This window comes from Arachis ipaensis, chromosome B9 (assembly GCF_059453495.1).
Source record: "Arachis ipaensis isolate K30076 ecotype BB chromosome B9, ASM5945349v1, whole genome shotgun sequence".
NCBI lineage: Eukaryota > Viridiplantae > Streptophyta > Magnoliopsida > Fabales > Fabaceae > Arachis > Arachis ipaensis.
The window spans coordinates 858,889-877,849 of NC_142444.1; the positions used below are offsets into that span (position 1 = coordinate 858,889).

The 18,961-nt window shown below is 31.0% G+C and overlaps 2 protein-coding genes and 1 long non-coding RNA gene across 17 annotated transcripts; 1 reads left to right on the forward strand and 2 right to left on the reverse strand.

Moving 5' to 3' along the window:
• Nucleotides 1-818: 818 nt before the first annotated feature.
• LOC107617436 (RNA-binding KH domain-containing protein) lies at nucleotides 819-4,717 on the reverse strand. 2 transcript variants are annotated; one of them, XM_088499524.1, is made up of 8 exons: nucleotides 4,534-4,717; nucleotides 3,907-4,462; nucleotides 3,044-3,454; nucleotides 2,558-2,806; nucleotides 1,821-2,174; nucleotides 1,667-1,740; nucleotides 1,450-1,564; nucleotides 819-1,300 (listed from the first exon to the last, which is right to left on the reverse strand). In XM_088499524.1, the coding sequence occupies exons 2-8, from the start codon at nucleotides 4,423-4,425 to the stop codon at nucleotides 1,157-1,159; spliced, it is 1,866 nt and encodes a 621-aa protein (XP_088355650.1). In that variant the 5' UTR covers nucleotides 4,426-4,462; nucleotides 4,534-4,717; the 3' UTR covers nucleotides 819-1,156. The 2 variants fall into 2 exon arrangements, with proteins under 2 accessions (XP_088355650.1, XP_016174674.1); XM_016319188.3 differs by having other exon boundaries at nucleotides 3,907-4,546.
• A 7,358-nt stretch (nucleotides 4,718-12,075) lies between these two features.
• On the forward strand, nucleotides 12,076-15,693 carry LOC107617438 (uncharacterized). Of its 11 annotated transcripts, XR_015899319.1 has the most exons (7): nucleotides 12,076-12,212; nucleotides 13,558-14,156; nucleotides 14,239-14,284; nucleotides 14,399-14,480; nucleotides 14,854-14,962; nucleotides 15,144-15,207; nucleotides 15,314-15,398. It is a non-coding gene; the product is annotated as an uncharacterized LOC107617438 (long non-coding RNA). The 11 variants fall into 11 exon arrangements; XR_015899315.1 differs by lacking the exon at nucleotides 15,144-15,207 and having other exon boundaries at nucleotides 15,260-15,693; XR_015899318.1 differs by lacking the exon at nucleotides 15,144-15,207 and having other exon boundaries at nucleotides 15,314-15,546.
• A 371-nt stretch (nucleotides 15,694-16,064) lies between these two features.
• Nucleotides 16,065-18,753, reverse strand: LOC107617437 (F-box/kelch-repeat protein At3g23880-like). Of its 4 annotated transcripts, none has more exons than XM_016319189.3 (3): nucleotides 18,086-18,753; nucleotides 17,722-17,851; nucleotides 16,065-17,623 (listed from the first exon to the last, which is right to left on the reverse strand). In XM_016319189.3, the coding sequence occupies exon 3, from the start codon at nucleotides 17,613-17,615 to the stop codon at nucleotides 16,329-16,331; it is 1,287 nt and encodes a 428-aa protein (XP_016174675.1). In that variant the 5' UTR covers nucleotides 17,616-17,623; nucleotides 17,722-17,851; nucleotides 18,086-18,753; the 3' UTR covers nucleotides 16,065-16,328. The 4 variants fall into 4 exon arrangements, with proteins under 4 accessions (XP_016174675.1, XP_088354330.1, XP_088354331.1 ...); XM_088498204.1 differs by having other exon boundaries at nucleotides 16,065-17,618; nucleotides 18,086-18,742; XM_088498205.1 differs by lacking the exon at nucleotides 18,086-18,753 and having other exon boundaries at nucleotides 16,065-17,665.
• Between the last annotated feature and the right edge of the window lie 208 nt (nucleotides 18,754-18,961).

Consider the following 18,961-nt stretch of genomic DNA (forward strand, 5'->3'; position numbering starts at 1 on the left):
GTTTTATGACATGAGATGTTTATTATCCCTACTACCCAGATGGTTAGATGAGTGGTTTTATGACATGAAATGTTTACTATCCTTAGTACTCGAATGATTATTCTGAATATTATGGGTGTACACATTGTACAAATAAGTCATTGGCTCCTTAGCAGAACTCTTCTAATATTAGGCAAAAGTGGAAATACTTGCTTGAATACGCAAGAGGTACAATTTCCTAATATCTTAGTGCCTTGGTGATTAAATAGTATTTTGCATGAATGTGTTTGAAATGAAACATATTTTAAACGTTGTTAATGTGAAATGAGTAAAACATATTTTTGCCAAATTAAGCATATTTCGCATAAGAAAAATTATTAGGCACTTTGGATTAAATTATAACTTACATTAATATATTGATTGAATAATAAGTCCTTAATAAATTTTTATGACAATTATTTTAGCATATGTTGTATAAATCATTTTATTTTACTCTCGGACTACCTAATAGTAATTCTTCGCGTAACGGGTGGGCGGGGAAATATGATTCTTTCAGATTCACCTCAAAATCCAAGAGTAGTGCAAATTGCAAAATGTGTGAATTTTGACATAGTAACAAATCACATGAAGCGGTTGCGAGAAAGATATAATAAGAAGAAAATATATATAAGAGAAGAGTGAAGAAAAGGGTAAAAAGATTAAAAGAAAAAAAAACCAGCGATCAAATATACAGAGATAACAAAGTTAAAAAGGAATGAGAAATGTGATTGCGTTTTGTTTTAATTAGTGCATTTAGATATTTATCCATCAAATAAGCTAGACACTTGAACAGAAAATTCTTTGTTGGGTAAACCGTGTAAAGTTTTTTTTTTTTTAATGGTGAACAAGTTTAGTTCTTTACTCCAAATTCAAAAAAAAAAAAAAATACAAATTTGGAAGGGAAAAAATCATCCCTTCTCTAGCAAAGTTTTGATTTTGCAAAATGCAAACTCATAAGATTTGCAATGATGCAAAAAATAACACAATTGCATTACCCTCTTGCAATTTTAGTTGAATATGAAATCAATCATATTTTCCTAACCCTTCACGAAGAATATGCTAAATTTGTATATCAAAGTTGGAATACACACTACTAAACAATAGACAGCCTCCTAGATTTCATGTTATCTTTGTCGTCTCAAGCTGCAGTCTGACCACATAAAATGAAAGCTTGAATTAGACTCTGAGCAAATTGTGTTTGATCTGCTGCTCCAGACAGAGACACAATGCCTTCAGTTCCCCCAGGTTTTGAATCATGAACGACCACATTTGCCCCCGAGATCTGAGAAACGAACCAAAGGTCAGAACAATAGTAACAGTCTAACACGAATTTCTAACATCATATTAGTATACTCAACTTGATGCTATCACTACTCCATTATACAGTTCTTTCAGAAGGAAGGAATTAATAACGAAGATGCTAAAACAGACCTGTTGAATCTGAACTAGGTTGCTGTTGTTCTCCCCATAGACATGGGTTAAATGCATGTGAGGGATGGTGACCTCAACGTTTGAGCTATTTGGACTATGTAATGAGTTCCCATTCCTGCAAATAACACAGCAATATAGAATCTTAGGTACATACAGCACACACAGTTATGAACTAATGTGAAATATAAAGCCAATAACGGAATCAAAACTCACTCACCTTCCAGGGGTCCCATTTCTTGGAACCAAACTCGATGGATCAGCTGGTCCACCTGGATTTCCTCTGTTAACTGCCTGAAAGACGAAGGTATCATATGATCATTCTTGTTGGAGAGGGAAGCCTCTAGGTGTTAAGCTGTGAAAGTGAAACTCACCATAGGATTCCACAACCTTGGAGAATTAGGTCCTTCATAACCACGAGGATATGGAGCTCGGTCCATGTTAGGTGGACCACAACCCATACCATGTGAAAATGCATGTTGATCAGGTGGCGGTGGTGGAACAGCTGAATGGTCAATTCCATGAGGAGGGCCAACAGGATGAGCGGGGTGGCCAGAGGACATCAAGTGATTTCTTGGTCTAAATGAAGGAGGTGGCATGTCTGGGAATGGAGGCATGTGTGGCGGTGCACTAAAATTTGGAGGAGCCCTCATTGGGAAAATCGTCTCCCTAATCCTGCTGGTTATGTGAAACAAAGCATCTTGTACGGATTGTAAGTTCCCAATAACCTGAAATAGAACTCATTATTCAACATCACAAGTCATAAATGATCTAAAAGTCATCATTTTACCTTTCAAGATTTGAAGAAATCATGCATCAATAAAAGCGGGGTTTGGTATTAGCAATCAAAAGCCAAATTAAACTTACTCAAATCTTTATGACATGCATCAAGGGAAGTGACCAAAATACAAATTATATTATATATATAAGATCCAAGGGACTTTTACCTTTTTTTTTGGAATAAAACCCAATGGAAAGATATAAATATGTGATTCTCTAATAAATTATTTTAAGCATGGAAAATATACAGCTTCCTTTGCCATTTCCGATGATTTTGTATGCAGGACTAAAGATGTATATATAACTCATGCTAATGTCTAAACTCCGTTACCTGTACAACTTCTTCATTTTGGGATATGAATTTAATTTGTTCTTTTGAAAAAATGCGTATACTGGCACCTGTGGCTCTTCGCATTTCAGATATAACAAGACCGCCTTTGCCCAAAAGGCAGCCTACCTGTGGGGAACGCACAAGCAGCCTAGCAACAACTGCAGCACTAGGTTCAAATCCAATCTCTGTAAGTCGATTATGAACACGGATAACAGCTTCTTGCGCAGGAGAATGCTTTAAATCTGAATTCTGCAGAAGGTTATATCAACTTTGTTCTGTTAACCTTGACAAATATCATAGAAATTGCAGCTCTATAATTCTCTGCCACAATTCACCTAAAACAGTATTGGAGCGTGTGCAAACCAAAAACAATATATCATAAGTGTATGAGCAATCAAAAAGTTTTTCTTTACAAACAGACATAGTGAATTTAGCAGAGACAATAACCAAGTGTATTATGCACGAAAGACAGTTAAGCTGTCGAACCTCTCGTGCAGCTATCACAACCACACGTTCCTCTGAATCAGGTCCGGTGTCAACAATTTGTATGGATGCACCAGTATCATTTTGCAAGGCCCGAACTACAGAACCCCCTTTCCCAATAAGACTACCAACTTTATCGTGCTGACACAATAGCTTGAAGATAACATCCTCTTCAATAAACGGCCTATGACCATGCGCAGAATTTTCAGGTCCAGGAAAGGGAGCATAACCCCTGGTGTGACTATCAGGACCATATCTTTCACGATGAGGTTCAACATGGTGAGGTGGTGCTGCTCCATGGTGTCCCCCAGAACCAGAAGATTTAAAAGCGCCAGAATTGGATGCCTCCTTCTCCAAAATACAAGCTGAAACAGAGAGAAGCGCCTTCTTCACTGCACCAAAGTTTCCTGTTATCTACATACATCACAACAACGATAACCAAGCCTTCTCAAATAAATATTGGAACAAGTAATGTGACTTGATTAACATCAAATTTGCAATTGTAATACAGAAATTAGCATTATCCTATCGATAAATCAATACATCTATGTTGTGCGAGAGTGTCACAATCAAAATCACACACACACAAGTTATAGATAGTTATCATTTCTTTCGATCATTCGAAAAAGCATTACAGGCCACATATATAGTATAAGATTAAGATCATGTTACAGAAGTGAAAATTACTTAATTTGTAAAATAATTGTCACACCATTAAGTATCGGGGTAATTTTTCTCAAAACCTGTGATTGGATCAAAAGTTTATACCTTATAAGTCATATCTGTAAAATTTTATGTATGTGCATGAATAATAGGTATTAATCAGAACCTTAGATGTTAATCTTTTTATTAAAGTGAGCTCAAACCTGAATGAACTCATCTCCAGGAGGAGGAAGGGGAACTTGGTCCTTTGCTAAAACCCTAACACTGGCGCCACTCTCTTGCCTAATCCTCTCCACAATTTTCCCTCCTCTTCCAACCACGCACCCAACCTGGTAGCTCGGAGCAACCAGTCTAAACGAAACCGTCGAATTCGCGTTCTGATTACTACCGTGTTCTTCACGCTCCACGATTCGTTCCAAAACCCTAACAAGAGATTGCTGAGGCGGTGAAGCCTCAACTCCACCCTCCCATTCACCGGCAGTAACTGGTGGTTGCTCAGATGGAGCGGTTACGACAACTAGGATGCATTCGTGATCGGAGATTGGAGGAGCAGAGTCATCAACAAGAATCTTAACTCCGTCGCCGGTGTAGGCCGTCAGATCCGCAATCCTTGAGGGCGGACACACGACACGGAAGACAGTTTCCGGCAGAAAATGGCGGCGCTTGGCGGTGGCGCTGCCGGGGAGAGGAGCGGGGTCCGGCGGACGCTTGTTGTTAGACATCAATGAAATCTAAGTGTGTGGATTGAAGCACGTGCACCTGTACAAAATTAAAGCAAATGAGCTCGCGACACGTGTCAATGACGCAAGCTTGCGAATGTTACAACTTACAGTGTGCAACAACACCGGACTAGAAACTAGAAGGTGTATTTTAAAATTTAAATTGATTTAATTTAAATATTTAAATATACATTAAAAAAATCTTAAAATTATTTTTGATAGCATCATTAATCCATTATTCTTTTCTTCTCTCTTATTTTCCTTCTCTTTACTTCTTTTCTTTCCTTCAAACCTCATTCAAATAAAGTTTTTTCGATAAAAATAATGTTATACGTCTAAATTTTTGTATAAACCAACTCTAATCAAGTAAACAATAAGATTTAGAATAATATTAGTATAAATTATTTTTGTTAAGTTAGATTAATTTAATTACATTTAATTAACAAAAAAAATTATATGTGTAACATTATTTATGAAAGATTTTTGTTATCTAGTTTTACTTTGTATTAATTGTTTTTAATATTAAAAATGAAAAACTTTGCTGTTTGGAAGGCAATTGATTTTCGCTCTTAAAACACTTAATTCTACAAAAAATAGTCGAGAATACAAATAATTTTTTGCTAAATGAAAAACTTATATATCCTATTATGCTACCTAACGAAACAACTATTAGCTGAAAATTCCTTAGAAATAATTACAATTTCTTCTAGGATTTAAACCTGTATTCATTCTAAATGTTTTTTAAACACGATAGAGCACGCATATAGACGAACTAAAACTCTTAATAAAAAATTTATAAGATTGCTCTGGGTTTATTGATCCTTTGGTGTTAAAAATCCGAGATATCATGTCTTGGAAATGGCGTGCTGATCTTCGGTTGATCTTGAGAGATATAAATACAGTAGCAGACATCATGGCAAAGACTGCAACGAGGACTATTTCTCCCCAAGTGGAGCTTCTATTGTCTTAGAAAAAATTTGAGAGTAATATTCAGCGGAACTGCCTTTCTTAAACAGTTTCTTATTTTTTTTTTTCTTTCTTAGTTTTTGTTTATTTTCTTTTAAGTCACAACAAAAAAACTCTTAATAAAAAATGGTCATATGAACAGGGTTTTGTTTTCACCAGCTTAGGATTTAGGAAGGCCAGGATTGGCATATAAAATTATTATTAATTGAATCGGTCTTATATTCTGATTAATGATAACGAAAAGATTTATTTGATAAAGTAATCTCTATTAGTTGAGATATTCCCATGTTAAATAGGGTGTTAAGTAGCACTTGCAAGTTGCACCTGAACCTTTGCAAATACAAATCGAACAGCTACAAAACATAAATTATATAGCATTCCATGATAAACACATATTCTAACTAAAGCAAAAGAAGATCGATATTCATAAGGAACCTAATTAAAAAACATTAAACATGAAAAACAGTTAGACAGAATGTATAAAACACAAAAAAACGAGATTATAGGAAACCGTCTTTAAGAGATTATAGGCTTGCCTTAGTTAACCGCATCTCAGATGAGCAAACTGGAAGACCAAAGTGCGACGGTGAAACTAAGCTTTCATGATAGAGGTGAATCCAGTGCAGGGGTTCCACAGCATGGCACGATGGCTTATTTAAAATAAAATTAAAATATTTACATTAGAATTTTATTTTTTTTAAAGATTTCTCTATAAATAAAATTGAATTTGAATTTGTAGATATTTTTACATGATTTATGAGTAAAATTTTTAAATCACTTTTACTCTTAACTCTTAAAAGTGTTACATATAATTGGTCATATCTAAAAATTAGTTTGGATAAATACAATCCAACATGAGATAAAGTTTGTCTCTGAAACTTATTAATTGTCATGGCAAAAAATTTATCTACTTAATATACTAAAACTGGGTTTTCCTCCAACTAATGAATGTGAGGTGTCGATCTTTCGTGACTCTATTTTTCCTCCAAAATAAACTTTTCTATTATCTATTCTAAATTATTTTATAAAAAATATCTTTATTATAATTATATTATAATTAATATTTAATGAATAATACATGATTATACTAATTTAGAAACATATCTTTATTATAATTATATCAAATCAATATTTAATGCATTATTAAACTACTTATCAATTATCAATTGAAAATACTTTTAATCATTTTAATAATAATAATAATAGTAATAATAATAACAATAATAATAATAATAATAATATGATAATTGCACCTGTGGTAGTAATCATGATAAGAATATTTGAATCTAATCATAAAATGATCAAATTTTATGATATTAATAACGCACATTAATTTTAAATATTTTTAGTCATTTTAATTATATTAATTTTAAAAATATTAATATAATTCTAATTCTTATTTATTATCCAATAATAATAATAATAATAATAATAATAATAATAATAACTTGAAAAATCCATATATAAACTATTTCAATTACTCGTGTATTATTATTAAAATTCTATATGTTCCTAAATATAAGTCTTGAAAAACACGACATGGCACGGGCTATTAGTGTAGAGTTGTTTAGGTTTGTTTAGGAAGATATAATAGAATTTATATTTCTAAATTTCAAAACATATATTTCTATTTCAATCCGTGTATATCAGGTATATTATTCTTATTCATTGTCCGGGATTTCTCTAATTATGATAGAAGATAATGATTCTAACCATATTATAAAAAATTATATAATTTTAACAAAATTAATATATGATGTGTAATTACTGTATATAATAAAAATTACCTTAATAATGAATAATTTACATATTTATTTTGTTTTACTAAAGTCTATATATAGCGTTTTTCTGTGATACATGAATATAAATTTGAGAGTCAACTCATAATTTCATATTTATTTTTTTTACTACTTCATATAATAAAAATGTATTCTTCGTTTTTCATCGAAGTTGATCCTTTTAAGGTACAATTTATAATTTTGATACACTATTAGTGTAAAGTAGTTTCACACAAATATTCAATAACGTAATATCATATCATAAAAGATAACTATCTTTTATATTGATTGCATTCACCTAAATGATAATCCAAAATAATAGACACAATTAAACAATTATATAAAATATTTTATACTATCAATAATTAAAATTAGACTCTAATTTGTATCTATAAGATAAAAATATATATTAAATTAACTTAATAAAAACAAAATATTATTGTAATATTATTTAATTAATAAATTTATTTAGTTAAAGATTATATCTCTGTTTTTTTTTTTCAATTTCACTTTAATATTTACCAGTAAATTGAAGAATTTTGTATTGGATATCTATTTTGATAATTAGTTCTCAAACATAAATTAAAATAAAAATCAATTAAAATATTAACGTATTTTGTACTTTTATCTATCTAAGTAACTAATTCTATTATTATTATTATTATTATTATTATTATTATTATTAGTTGAAATTAATTTTTTGTCTTTCTTTTATTAAATAATTCAATAATAATTAAATAGTCTATAAAATATATAATGAGGATATGAGAAATTTAGTATAATTTTTTTTCTAAAATATCATTTATTGTATATGATTCATAAAAAAATATATTTCACTTTTATTATTGATTAGAAGATAACCTATTTATATTTTAATTAATTTTATTTATTATTATTATATTTAATTTACAAAAAGATAAATTAATAACGATATTATTATTTATCAATATATTAATATTGATAGTGATTACATAAAAATTATTTAATATTTAATATTTTTATATTATTTATTTTTTATATATTTTGATATATTTATAAATATTTTTTATTATTTTTATATCCTATATGTTTATCCCCATTATTTAAAATGTCTGGATTGGTCACTATTTTGAGCGTGTTTCTTAATTTATTTTTTATAATTCATTGAATACAATTTATTACAGTAAATTAATTATATCAAATAATTGATTTAATTAGATATTTAAATATCACACGATTTATTATAATTCATATCAATCAAATAATTGTAATTTATTATATCAATTATTTTAATTTATTAATTTATAAGGTACATAATAGCATAAATGATTTGTTACTTATAATGATTAAATACAATAAATACATATTAATTTAGTTTAAAAAATCATTGTTCATATGTTTTTCTATTTAAATTTTTTAATTTATTAAATCCAATCAATTATAATAAATTAATTATATCAACTAATTAATTCAATCAATTATTTTCTAATTTATTTTTTTGAATTCAATAAATCAAATAAAATCAATTATACTAATTATTTGTATATCAAATAACTAATTTGATTAATTCTTAAAAATATTTTTATTTAATTTAATTTATTTATTTAAATACATGAATTATAACTTATTAGTTTTTAATTTTATTACGATAAATATCAAATTCTATTCCGAATATAAAAAATATAAAATTTTATTCCTTCCATTTTTATTTTACCATTATAAAAGACCATATATACTAGAAGAAATTATCATTCATTTACCAATTACTCTTTCTTAGGTAACTTTTACAACAATTCTTTTTCTTCCTGTGAGGCGTCATCGCAAGAAAGCAACTATCGTGGACACAAACCACCACACACTCTTTAACTCACGTGCTCATCATTCAGAGCAATATATGATGTTATCCATGAAGCATTTATATACCATGGTATTATCATGTATGCATAAATAAAAAAATTTCATAATTAAGCTTAAGTCATTTACCTATTTGTGTGGTATATTATAGTGTAAAATTACTTTCAATTTGTGTTGTGCAATGATATTATGGTTTAATTTAAGCTTTTGTTTTAGAACTGTGTTATGATTTTATCTCATCATTTTCTCTTAGATATCAAGTTGATGTATTTTTATTTATTATTATTGAAACGGATATAATATAAAATTTGTAAAAAAAAATAAAACTCTCACACTCAATTTATTTTATTGTAGTCTTTTATCTCTTCTATTTCTTTTTATTTTCTTCTTATTCATTTTATTTTCTTTTTAAATATCATATAATTTATAATATATATGATAAAATAGATTATTTGTTACTTATACATTTATTCTTCTAAAATCTAAATCTGAATAATTATATCTTTAGTTTTAGTTATGAACAAAATATTATTAATACTAAATAATAATTAACCACTCATACTTTTAATCAAAGTGTTTGGATGATTTTTATAGTTATTAATATTAATTGTTAATTATTTTTCGTCAACAAATTATATTATAATTTTATGTTAGTTCATAATTGATTAATGATTAATATTCATGAAGCTATGTTGTTCTAAATTTTATATTTTACAAATATTTTATTTAAATATATTTTAAACATAAAAATGTGTTATTTTTAGTAATATCATACTTTTAATTTTTTTAATTATTCTAAATAAATATTTTATCAAATACTAATTAAAGCCATCCTTCTATTAGCTTTTACTAATTTATTATCTTTTTTTTTTTACCAAAGATATGAGACTCGAACCCGCAAGTATGGGGAGACTATGCCATTTGAGCTATAACTCATTGGCAACTTAATTGAATATGGGGAGACTATGCCATTTGAGCTATAAAATTCATTGGCCAAAAATTTGGAAAGATAGGAGACTCGAACCCACAACCTCTTAATTGAGTATGGGAAGTCTATGCCATTTGAGCTATTACTCATTGGCAAGTTAACCTCTAACTATTATATAAAATTAAAATCGTATTAATGAATTTAATATTAAAGTTAATTTGGCTTTTTATTTAGAGTGTTTTTCAATTTTTTTAGTCTAATCAACAAAAATTATTCAATTATAAATAGTCACTTCTATCTTATTTTATATTATTAACTAATTAAAATTACTAAAATTTAATAATATAATTCTGTTTTATATTTTTATATTTAGTTCAATCCATCTAAGCTATATAATAATAATTTTAATTTTTATATTTTATAATGTAATACTACATACATTGATAGTAAAATAACATAGTAAATTTTCATGTTTTAATATTAAATATAAAATTAATACGTACAAAAATTTTTAAACTTTTAAATCAATACGAATCATTGTAAATAATACTTATTTATGGCATAAACAAAGAAATACAGAATCTTAAGTTTTGCATATAAAAATTTAAGAACATGTTATATGTACAAATGTAATTGCATAGTATTATTTTTTTAATGGTGTAGACCAACAACTCTAATTTTATTTCACGGTCAAATTAAAAAAAAAAACGTCATAATTTTAAAGGTAATCAGAAAAAACAACAAAATTAATCAAAAAAATAGTTAACTTATATTATTCTATTAATTATTTAATATATTAAATTATTTTATTTATATTAAGATTAATTTTAAATATTTTAAAATAAAAATATAATTAATTATAATTTGCATCTTAAATTATGTTGAGTATATGATATTCTATTGTACTGTTAAAAGTAAAAATGAGATAACAAATATAATTTTATCTCTTAATTCAGTATATTTATTTATATTTTATACTTTTTTTATGATTAATTTTGTACGGTGTTGATATATTAAATAAAAATACATGTTATAATAACAAAAAATGAAATAAAATTTCAATCAATAATTTTATATTCTTTACTTTTTTTCAGTTTTTTTTATTTTAATTTATTACTAAAAGGTAGTTAAATTCTATTGATACTGAAATAAAGTTGCAAAAAGGTCCATAGGGTATAATAAGTAAAAGAATATGATACCCGCATTACAATATCCAAATGAAACAACTTAATATCTAAAATATTTATCTTTCTCTTTCTCGCCGTCTATTATATTATCGATTCTATTATATAAAAATCAATTTTTTACATTTAATGATAGAGTTAACGTAGCATAAATGTTTCTGAGAGTGTTTCTTAATTTATTTTGTTTAAGTCATTAAATACAATTCATTATGATGCATTAATTATATCAACTAATTGATTTGATTAGATATTTAAGTATCACACAATTTAAAATTATGTATATTGATTTGATTTTTATGATATATAAATTTAAAGAATAAATTAAAATAATATAATTTATTACTTTTTCATTATTTTTAAGTACTTATTTATAAATATCTTTATCATTATTTTTTAGCTTTTAACATCTTATTATTTTACTCTCATAATACGATATAGATTAGTCCTTAAAATGATTATTGAAACTATTATTCTTACAATTTTTTTTGTTGTTTAAAAAACACTTGTTAGTGCTTTTTTTTTTCTCTCTCTCTCTATATATATATTTTAGTTTAACAGTCTACAAAATACAAATAATTACTAGCTAGCTAGTGGTATAAAGTAATAAAATTTAGGTTTCCAAAAGTTTAACTATATAAAAAAAAAGTGGTATAAAGTTTAAACTTAATTAGCACATAGACCGAAAAATTTGTTAACTCCTATAATAATACTACTTTTTTTTTTTGTGTGTCAAATATAATAATACTACTTAATTAAACAAAAGAATGATAGGGTTCACGATAAACCTGAGTTTATTATGTTTTTTTTTTTTTTGGGACTACCTGAGTTTATTTTGTTTAATATTTTTGTGTTGCATCCATTCTTTATTAGTAGAAATTATAAATATTGAAAAATAATAGTACATAAATATAACTTTATATTATACGATTTAACATAAAAAGTGAAAAACATTGTCCCATATAAAATTTATTGGGCCTTTATGTAATATATTGGGCTTTTATTTCGTTTCTTCCACACTTAAATTTAAACACTCTTAAGGATTACACTCAAATTTGAAATCGCAGAGACTTACAAGAAATTCTTCTCCATCTCTGTTTCTTCGTAAGTTTCTCTTCTTCTCTTTGTTTTTAGTGTTCTGAATTTGGATTTTCTTCGCGATTTAGGTTCTCCTTCAAATCATCATCACATTATTTACAATTGCAACAGCTCAATCCTGAATGCTAATTCGTTTTTTTCTATTGTTAGTGCTCTGAATTTGGATTTTCTTTGCGATTTACGTTCTCCTTCAAATCATTATCAAATTATTTACAATTGCAACAGCTCAATCCTGAATGCTAATTCGTTTTTTTCTATTGTGTAGTTCTAGTTTTGAAAAATTCGGTTTCACGTTCTATGCTAGGGTTTCACACTAGTTACAGTTCAGTATTATGTGTGCCTTGTTTTTAAGAAAAGAAAGATTATTGGATGAATTATGAATTTTATAATGTTTTTGGTTCATATTCATAAAGTTGGATCTAGATTTAGAACGAAAATATCTTGCGTATGTGCTTCAGGAAATTGCCTCGGAAAATCTGGATATTCAGTGACATCCATAACAAGAATCCCTTGTAGGGGATCTCACTTGGAATCCCTTGTCCTCCTTCTCCTGTCGCCGGGAGACTTCCTTTTGGTGCTGCTCACAGCCTTATTTCCCAGATCTAGGACATCGTCATCAGCCATCTTAGAACAAAACGAGAATTAAATCAGCAAAGTTAACAAGAATCCTCATTTGACAAGCATAAGTTAACCCTCTTTAAATCTTTTATGTGTGAATTTTGAGTTGTATGTTTGATGATTTTAAAGAGGGTTAATTTATTTTTGTCAAGTGAGGATTCTTGTTAACTTTGCTGATTTAATTCTCGTTTTGTTCTAGTATGACTGATGACGATGTCCTAGGTCTGGGAAATGAGGCTGTGAGCGGCACCAAAAGGAAGTCTCCCGGCTACTACTGCAGAGGATGTTGCTGCCTGGCAGCTCCAGACAATTGAGGCAGATCCAATGCTTTTGTGCAGAGTATGTCAATGATAGTGATATATGGAAATAAGTGAAAATTAGGAGTTTATGCATATGTGAGATTGATGTTGTTTGGTGTTATGTAATAGTTTGTCATCATCATCTTGGTGATATGACCAGCTAAGTAGAAATTTCTATACTGAACCTTTATCACTCTATTGTATCACAGTTGTGCTTCACAGCTTCATAGTCTATTCCATGAATATCAGTTGTGATTATGTAATGTTAGTGTGCTGGTGTGAGGCAATACATTGCAACTAGATTTTTGGTTCAATAATGTCACCTTCATTTTCAGGAAAAAGACTCTCTCCTTTATGGAAATACTTATATTCAGTAAATTTTAAATTGATCTTTACTAAGTATGAGAGTGTACATCTTTGGGAGATTTTTGCAGACTTGTATCAATCGCTTGGCAGATAGCAGGTTCGCGATATGAGGATTCCAAGCTTGTAAAGAAAAGTGCATCCAATTCCAACAAAGATGATGTGATGCTTGAAGAGGAGCAACGAATGCATTCTGTTCCCCATTACTACATGCTGTTCTTGGAGAGGAGCAAAATGGAAATGAATTATAATATACAGTCCCCATGAAAAGGCCTATGGACTTTTTTCTTTTTCCTAGTATCATGTAAACATAAATCAGAGTGATTAAAAAAAATGTCTTTCCCTATTTAGCTCCTCTACTATGATACCAAAAATTTTCTAATTTGACATAACTTGAATTTAGAATCCCTTAAATTGAATTAGGAACTGTTTCTTTCTCTGCTTTTTAATAGCTTCTGCTTGCAAAACTTCTTCTACTATTGTACTTGAATGTATCTTTTTTGGTTGAAAAGAAAAAAAACAAAGAAATTCTAAGAGAGAGAGAGTGTTTGTGTGTGTAATTCTCCTTCCATATTTAGCCCGTCTTAATTTTTAAAAGCTAAGGTTATCAATTTTGAACATTTGTGTCATAGGACCGATGCCACTTTCCTGGATAAATTCCTACAGAAAGGTAAACTCACAATTCCTTTTTGCTCTTTGCTCTTGTAAAATTTATTTGAAGGCTCTGGTTGATTCCTCTGCTACTTTTAAAGGCTATATTTTCTTGCACTGATGGGAACGCCTATGGACGACCCGTTGGTAAGTTTATTACTTTTTGGCTGAGAAATGCATGGATGCCTTTGCTCAGTTACTGATTCAAGTGACATATGGCGACGAACTTACTTACCATTTCTTTTTCTTATATATCTCTAGTTTGCAGTGTTCCGACTATGTATATCACTTTTATCTCGAATCACTGGCAGCAGCAAGTAGGCTAAACAAAAGATAGAAAAAAGTAACATTATAGTTTTTTTAATTGATTTATACCTCGAGTCTTTGTATATTCACACAATATTGTAATTGATGAGATGAACACTCGCTTTTAATTGATTTCTTAATGTTTCGAGCATAGAACTATAGTTGGAGATTGAAGGTTTCAAATGTTAGTCTTCCTTTAAATATGCTGATCTTTGAGGAATGTATTTGAGTTGATCGACGTTTTTTATTATTTTGTTCTTTGGGGGTGCCCTTATGGGTTGTGGGTGCATCATGGTTACAATGTTATACTTGATTGTCCTTACTATTAACATCTTTTTCTGAATTTCACAACCCAGGTGGATCAATTTTGGCCCCATTTGCTGACTCTTTTGCTCCTTTGTATTTCACAGAGAGACATTAAGGAAGTTATGCCAACTGAGCAGCCTTGTGATTTAGCATATGAATTTGGGGATGGACTTTTTGATGTGAAAGAATTCCCACAAGGCTTTCCAAAACCTGGTAAGCACCATTTGTTTCTTTCATACAATGTGTTTATGACTGTACGTTCATATTGCATCTTCATACCATTAACTGAATTCTAAACTTGCCATATTTTTACTCTAAACATCTCTATGATAGATTTCAGCATGGTGTACTACTGTATCATTGTTTTCTTGGTGACCCTTTTACCACTTCATAGGTTTCTTATTCTGTTATGTGACTATACAACATATAACAAACAGGGTGGCTATGCATCGCTTAAGGTGCTGGCACGTGCCGAATTTATTTAATTTCGGTTTTCTCTGGTATTTTCAGTTAAACATCCTTACCCTTTCAACCATCAACTTGTTATATATATCCGTCATATAGGTCCAGGGGTTTGTATAGGTCAAGCATGGCAAAAGGGAACAAAGATAAAGCAAGTGCCACGAAATTATGCAGCGAAATTTTAATGGTGAAGGATTATAGATCATTGTGAGATCATTGAATGAATTATTTGTTATACAGCTTGCATCCAATGTTTGCTGTTTTAGTTAGAGATGGAACAGAGTGTATAGCTTGTTAAGAGAATTGAATGGTGTCAGAGGTTACTTTATTGACAAGTGACTGCCACAGTGTTTCGATCATAGCAATGTATTTATATCCTTATTCAGACTCAAGGTAGTTTGTACTTTATAGACATTATTGATTATTCTGGTTGAAAAATGAATACAAGTAGTTACCTTAGTTGTTTATTTGAAATTCAAAATGTAATGATTTTGTTAGGAGTGTACTTACATATTCACCTTTATTCACATCAGCATGCAATAAACAGAAAGTATTTACAATCTCTTCTAGGATTTAAACCTGTTTTCATTCTAAATGTCTCTAAAAACACTTCAGAGCACAGCATACACACGAACTAAAACTCTTAATAAAAAATGGTCATATGAACAGGGTTTTATTTTCACCAGCTTAGGAAGGCCAAGATTGGCATATAAGATTATTACTGATTGAATCGTTCTTATATTCTAATTAATGATAACGAAAAGGTTTATTTGATAAACTAATCTCTATAGTTGACATATTTCCATGTTAAATACAAGTTGCACCTGAACCTTTGCAGATGTTGCACTCGCAATTTTGTCAAATCGAACCGATACAAAACATAAATTATATAGCATTTCATGATAAATACATATTCTAACTAAAGCAAACGAAGATCGATATTCATAAGGAACCTAATTAAAAAACATTAAACATGAAGACAGTTAGACAGAGCCTATAAAAATAAAACACAAAAAAACAGGGCACTACATAATGATAATAAAGTTATGGATTCAAGAGATAGTGTAGGAAATCCTTCACCAAAAAGGTACCCAAAATGCAAACCATCTTTAAGTGATTATAGGCTTGGCTTAATTAACCGCATTTCAGATGAGCAACTTGGAAGACCAAAGTGGAACGGTGAAACTAAGCTTTCATGATAGAGTTCAAAGATCCTTCCAGATGCGTGCTGAGTTAAAGGACAAAGTTTGGGCATGCCATCACTGGAGCTGTCAATATTAGCAATTTCTATGCTGCCATCATTTAAATTACATAAAACAAACTTGCCACCCGGAGCAAACGCAAGAAGAACATCTTTCAACATGTATATAGGCCGTAGGCTTAAAGGACGACGACCGAGTAGCGGGTGGTGGGGGATTATGGCCAATTTAGTCCAAGACTGAGGAACTCCATACTCCTTCATCAACCAGACAGTCCAATGAGTTTTCTTAGTCTCATAACAAACAGCAAGACAATCCCTCAAGATACCCAATTGGGGAGTCACCCTGTGATCATCATCTGAATCCCTGCTGGGAAGGGAAAACTGATTAAAAGTCTCTTTGACCAAGTCAAGGGAAAGAACCCACACAAAACTAAGATAGCGGTGAAAAAGCCAATTAAGAGTGCCAGTGCCACTTACAAAAAGCCCTACACCATCCACCAGACAACCCCTGTGATTGCCGTCACTAAAATTACGGTTGAAATCCTGGATTGTTCTCCAGGTAGATTTTGGGCCGAATGTAAACATGCGTGATTTCTTATCCAGAATCGCGAAAAGCTTATACTTGTCATTCACATGATCATAACCGAATCCGCAAGTGGAGAGGAGACCTTCAATTTCAAGCGGCTGAGAGGTGAATCCAGTGCAGGGGTTCCACAGCATGGCACGATGGCTTATTATGAATCCATCCTGGCGCTCTTCATCGTGCAAGCACAGCAATCCATTGCAAGAGCCAATGATGAGGCGGAAGCGTCGTCCCTCATAGGGAACTACTTTAGTGGGTTCATGGGGAGCGTTCTCCATCACAGATCGTACGGAGAACACTCCGATTATGGGGTATGAGTAGGTTTGGCCATAATAGGCCATGAGTGGGTGGGTCAAGCCTGGATCCACCTCCATTGAACGCCGAAGGTGGTCCTTGGCAAATTGGGAACTGGAAATTAGGGTTCTCCATGAACTGCAGACGCTGTTCCTTAATGGAACGAGAGACCTCGCCGGTATCCTCAGCAGGATTTCCGCTATGAGCTCGTCCAGAAGGATAGGCGGTGGTTTTGTCGTGGTACGGCGGAGCAGTTCCGGCCACCCCCCGGTGGTTGTGACAACCTTCCCCTTCCTGGGAACAGCATCATCATTATCCCTCCTCATATCCTTCTCTACAACAAAGCAGGAATAAGAAATAAAAAACAATATAATTACTCTCAGCGGTATTGCAATTTAATTTACAAAATAAAACATACATTGAGAGGCTTACCTACAGGAAGACGGCGGCGCCGAATGATCGGTGGTGGCGTTGGGGCTCCAGATCTATCCAATGTTCAATATGAATATTGAGGGTTTCCAATCCTCGGCATCAGGAATTCATACTTATCACTTAATCTAATCTGCACGGGACCCACATCCAATTCAAATCTTGGTACTTAACTACTTATATACATTCAAACAGGATTTAGCTTAAAAGAATGAGTCCCGCTGCATATTTAAATATTTTTACCAATTAAGTCTAATTAAATTAGTCCAAATTCAATAAAAATTATTCATATATGTACATATTAATCAAGAACAGGTATTAATCAGAACCTTAGACGTTAATTTTTTTAATTAGAATGAGCTCAAACCTGAATGAACTCATCTCCAGAGGAGGAGGAAGGGGGAACTTGGTACTTTGCTAAAACCCTAACACTGCCGCCACTCTCTTGCCTAATCCTCTCCACAGTTTTCCCTCCTCTTCCAACCAATCTAAACGACACCGTCGAATTCGGGTTCTGATTACTACCGTTTTCCTCATGCTCCGCGATTCGTTCCAAAACCCTAACAAGAGATTGCTGAGGCGGTGAAGCCTCAACTCCACCCTCCCATTCACCGGCAGTAACTGGTGGTTGCTCAGATGAGCGGTTACGACAACTAGGAGGCATTCGTGATCGGAGATTGGAGGAGCAGAGTCATCAACAAGAATCTTAACTCCTTCGCCGGTGTACGCCGTCAGATCCGCAGTCCTTGAGGCCGGACACACGACACGGAAGACGGTTTCCGGCAGAAAGTGGCGGCGCTTGGCGGTGGCGCTTCCGGGGTCCGGCAGGCGCTTGCTGTTTGACATGAATGAAAGCTAAGTGTGTGGATTGAAGCACGTGCGCTTCTCTGCCGAAAACCTGTACAAAACTAATTGAAAGGAGCTCGCGACACGTGTCAATCACACAAGCTTGCAAATGTTACAGACTTACAGCTAAGTGCAAATTTCAATCTAGAAACTACCAAGTGTATTTCAAATTCAATCTAAATCCATTACAACCCCTTAGTTGTATATGTGAACTACTCTATTTATAAATCTCTTTTATATATTCCTTTTACGATATTATTACTTTTATATCTAACAATATTATCAGAATTGAGAGTTATGAAGTTATTTGTTTTCAAGTGTCAGTTTTTTCGATGGTCACTAGGACACAACTGGCATAAACAAGTGTGCATGAGAAGGCAGGGCCTTCAATGCTTTT

Bases quoted from the DNA above. Each gene is read 5' to 3' on its own strand.
- LOC107617436 (XM_088499524.1), bottom strand. From the start codon at position 4,425: ATGTCTAACAACAAGCGTCCGCCGGACCCCGCTCCTCTCCCCGGCAGC. The intron at 2,807-3,043 runs GTTCGACAGCTT...AACCTTCTGCAG, and splicing joins TTGTGATAGCTGCACGAGAG to AATTCAGATTTAAAGCATTC. The intron at 1,741-1,820 runs GTGAGTTTCACT...TTCGTCTTTCAG, and splicing joins CAAGGTTGTGGAATCCTATG to GCAGTTAACAGAGGAAATCC.
- LOC107617437 (XM_016319189.3), bottom strand. From the start codon at position 17,615: ATGAGGAGGGATAATGATGATGCTGTTCCCAGGAAGGGGAAGGTTGTC.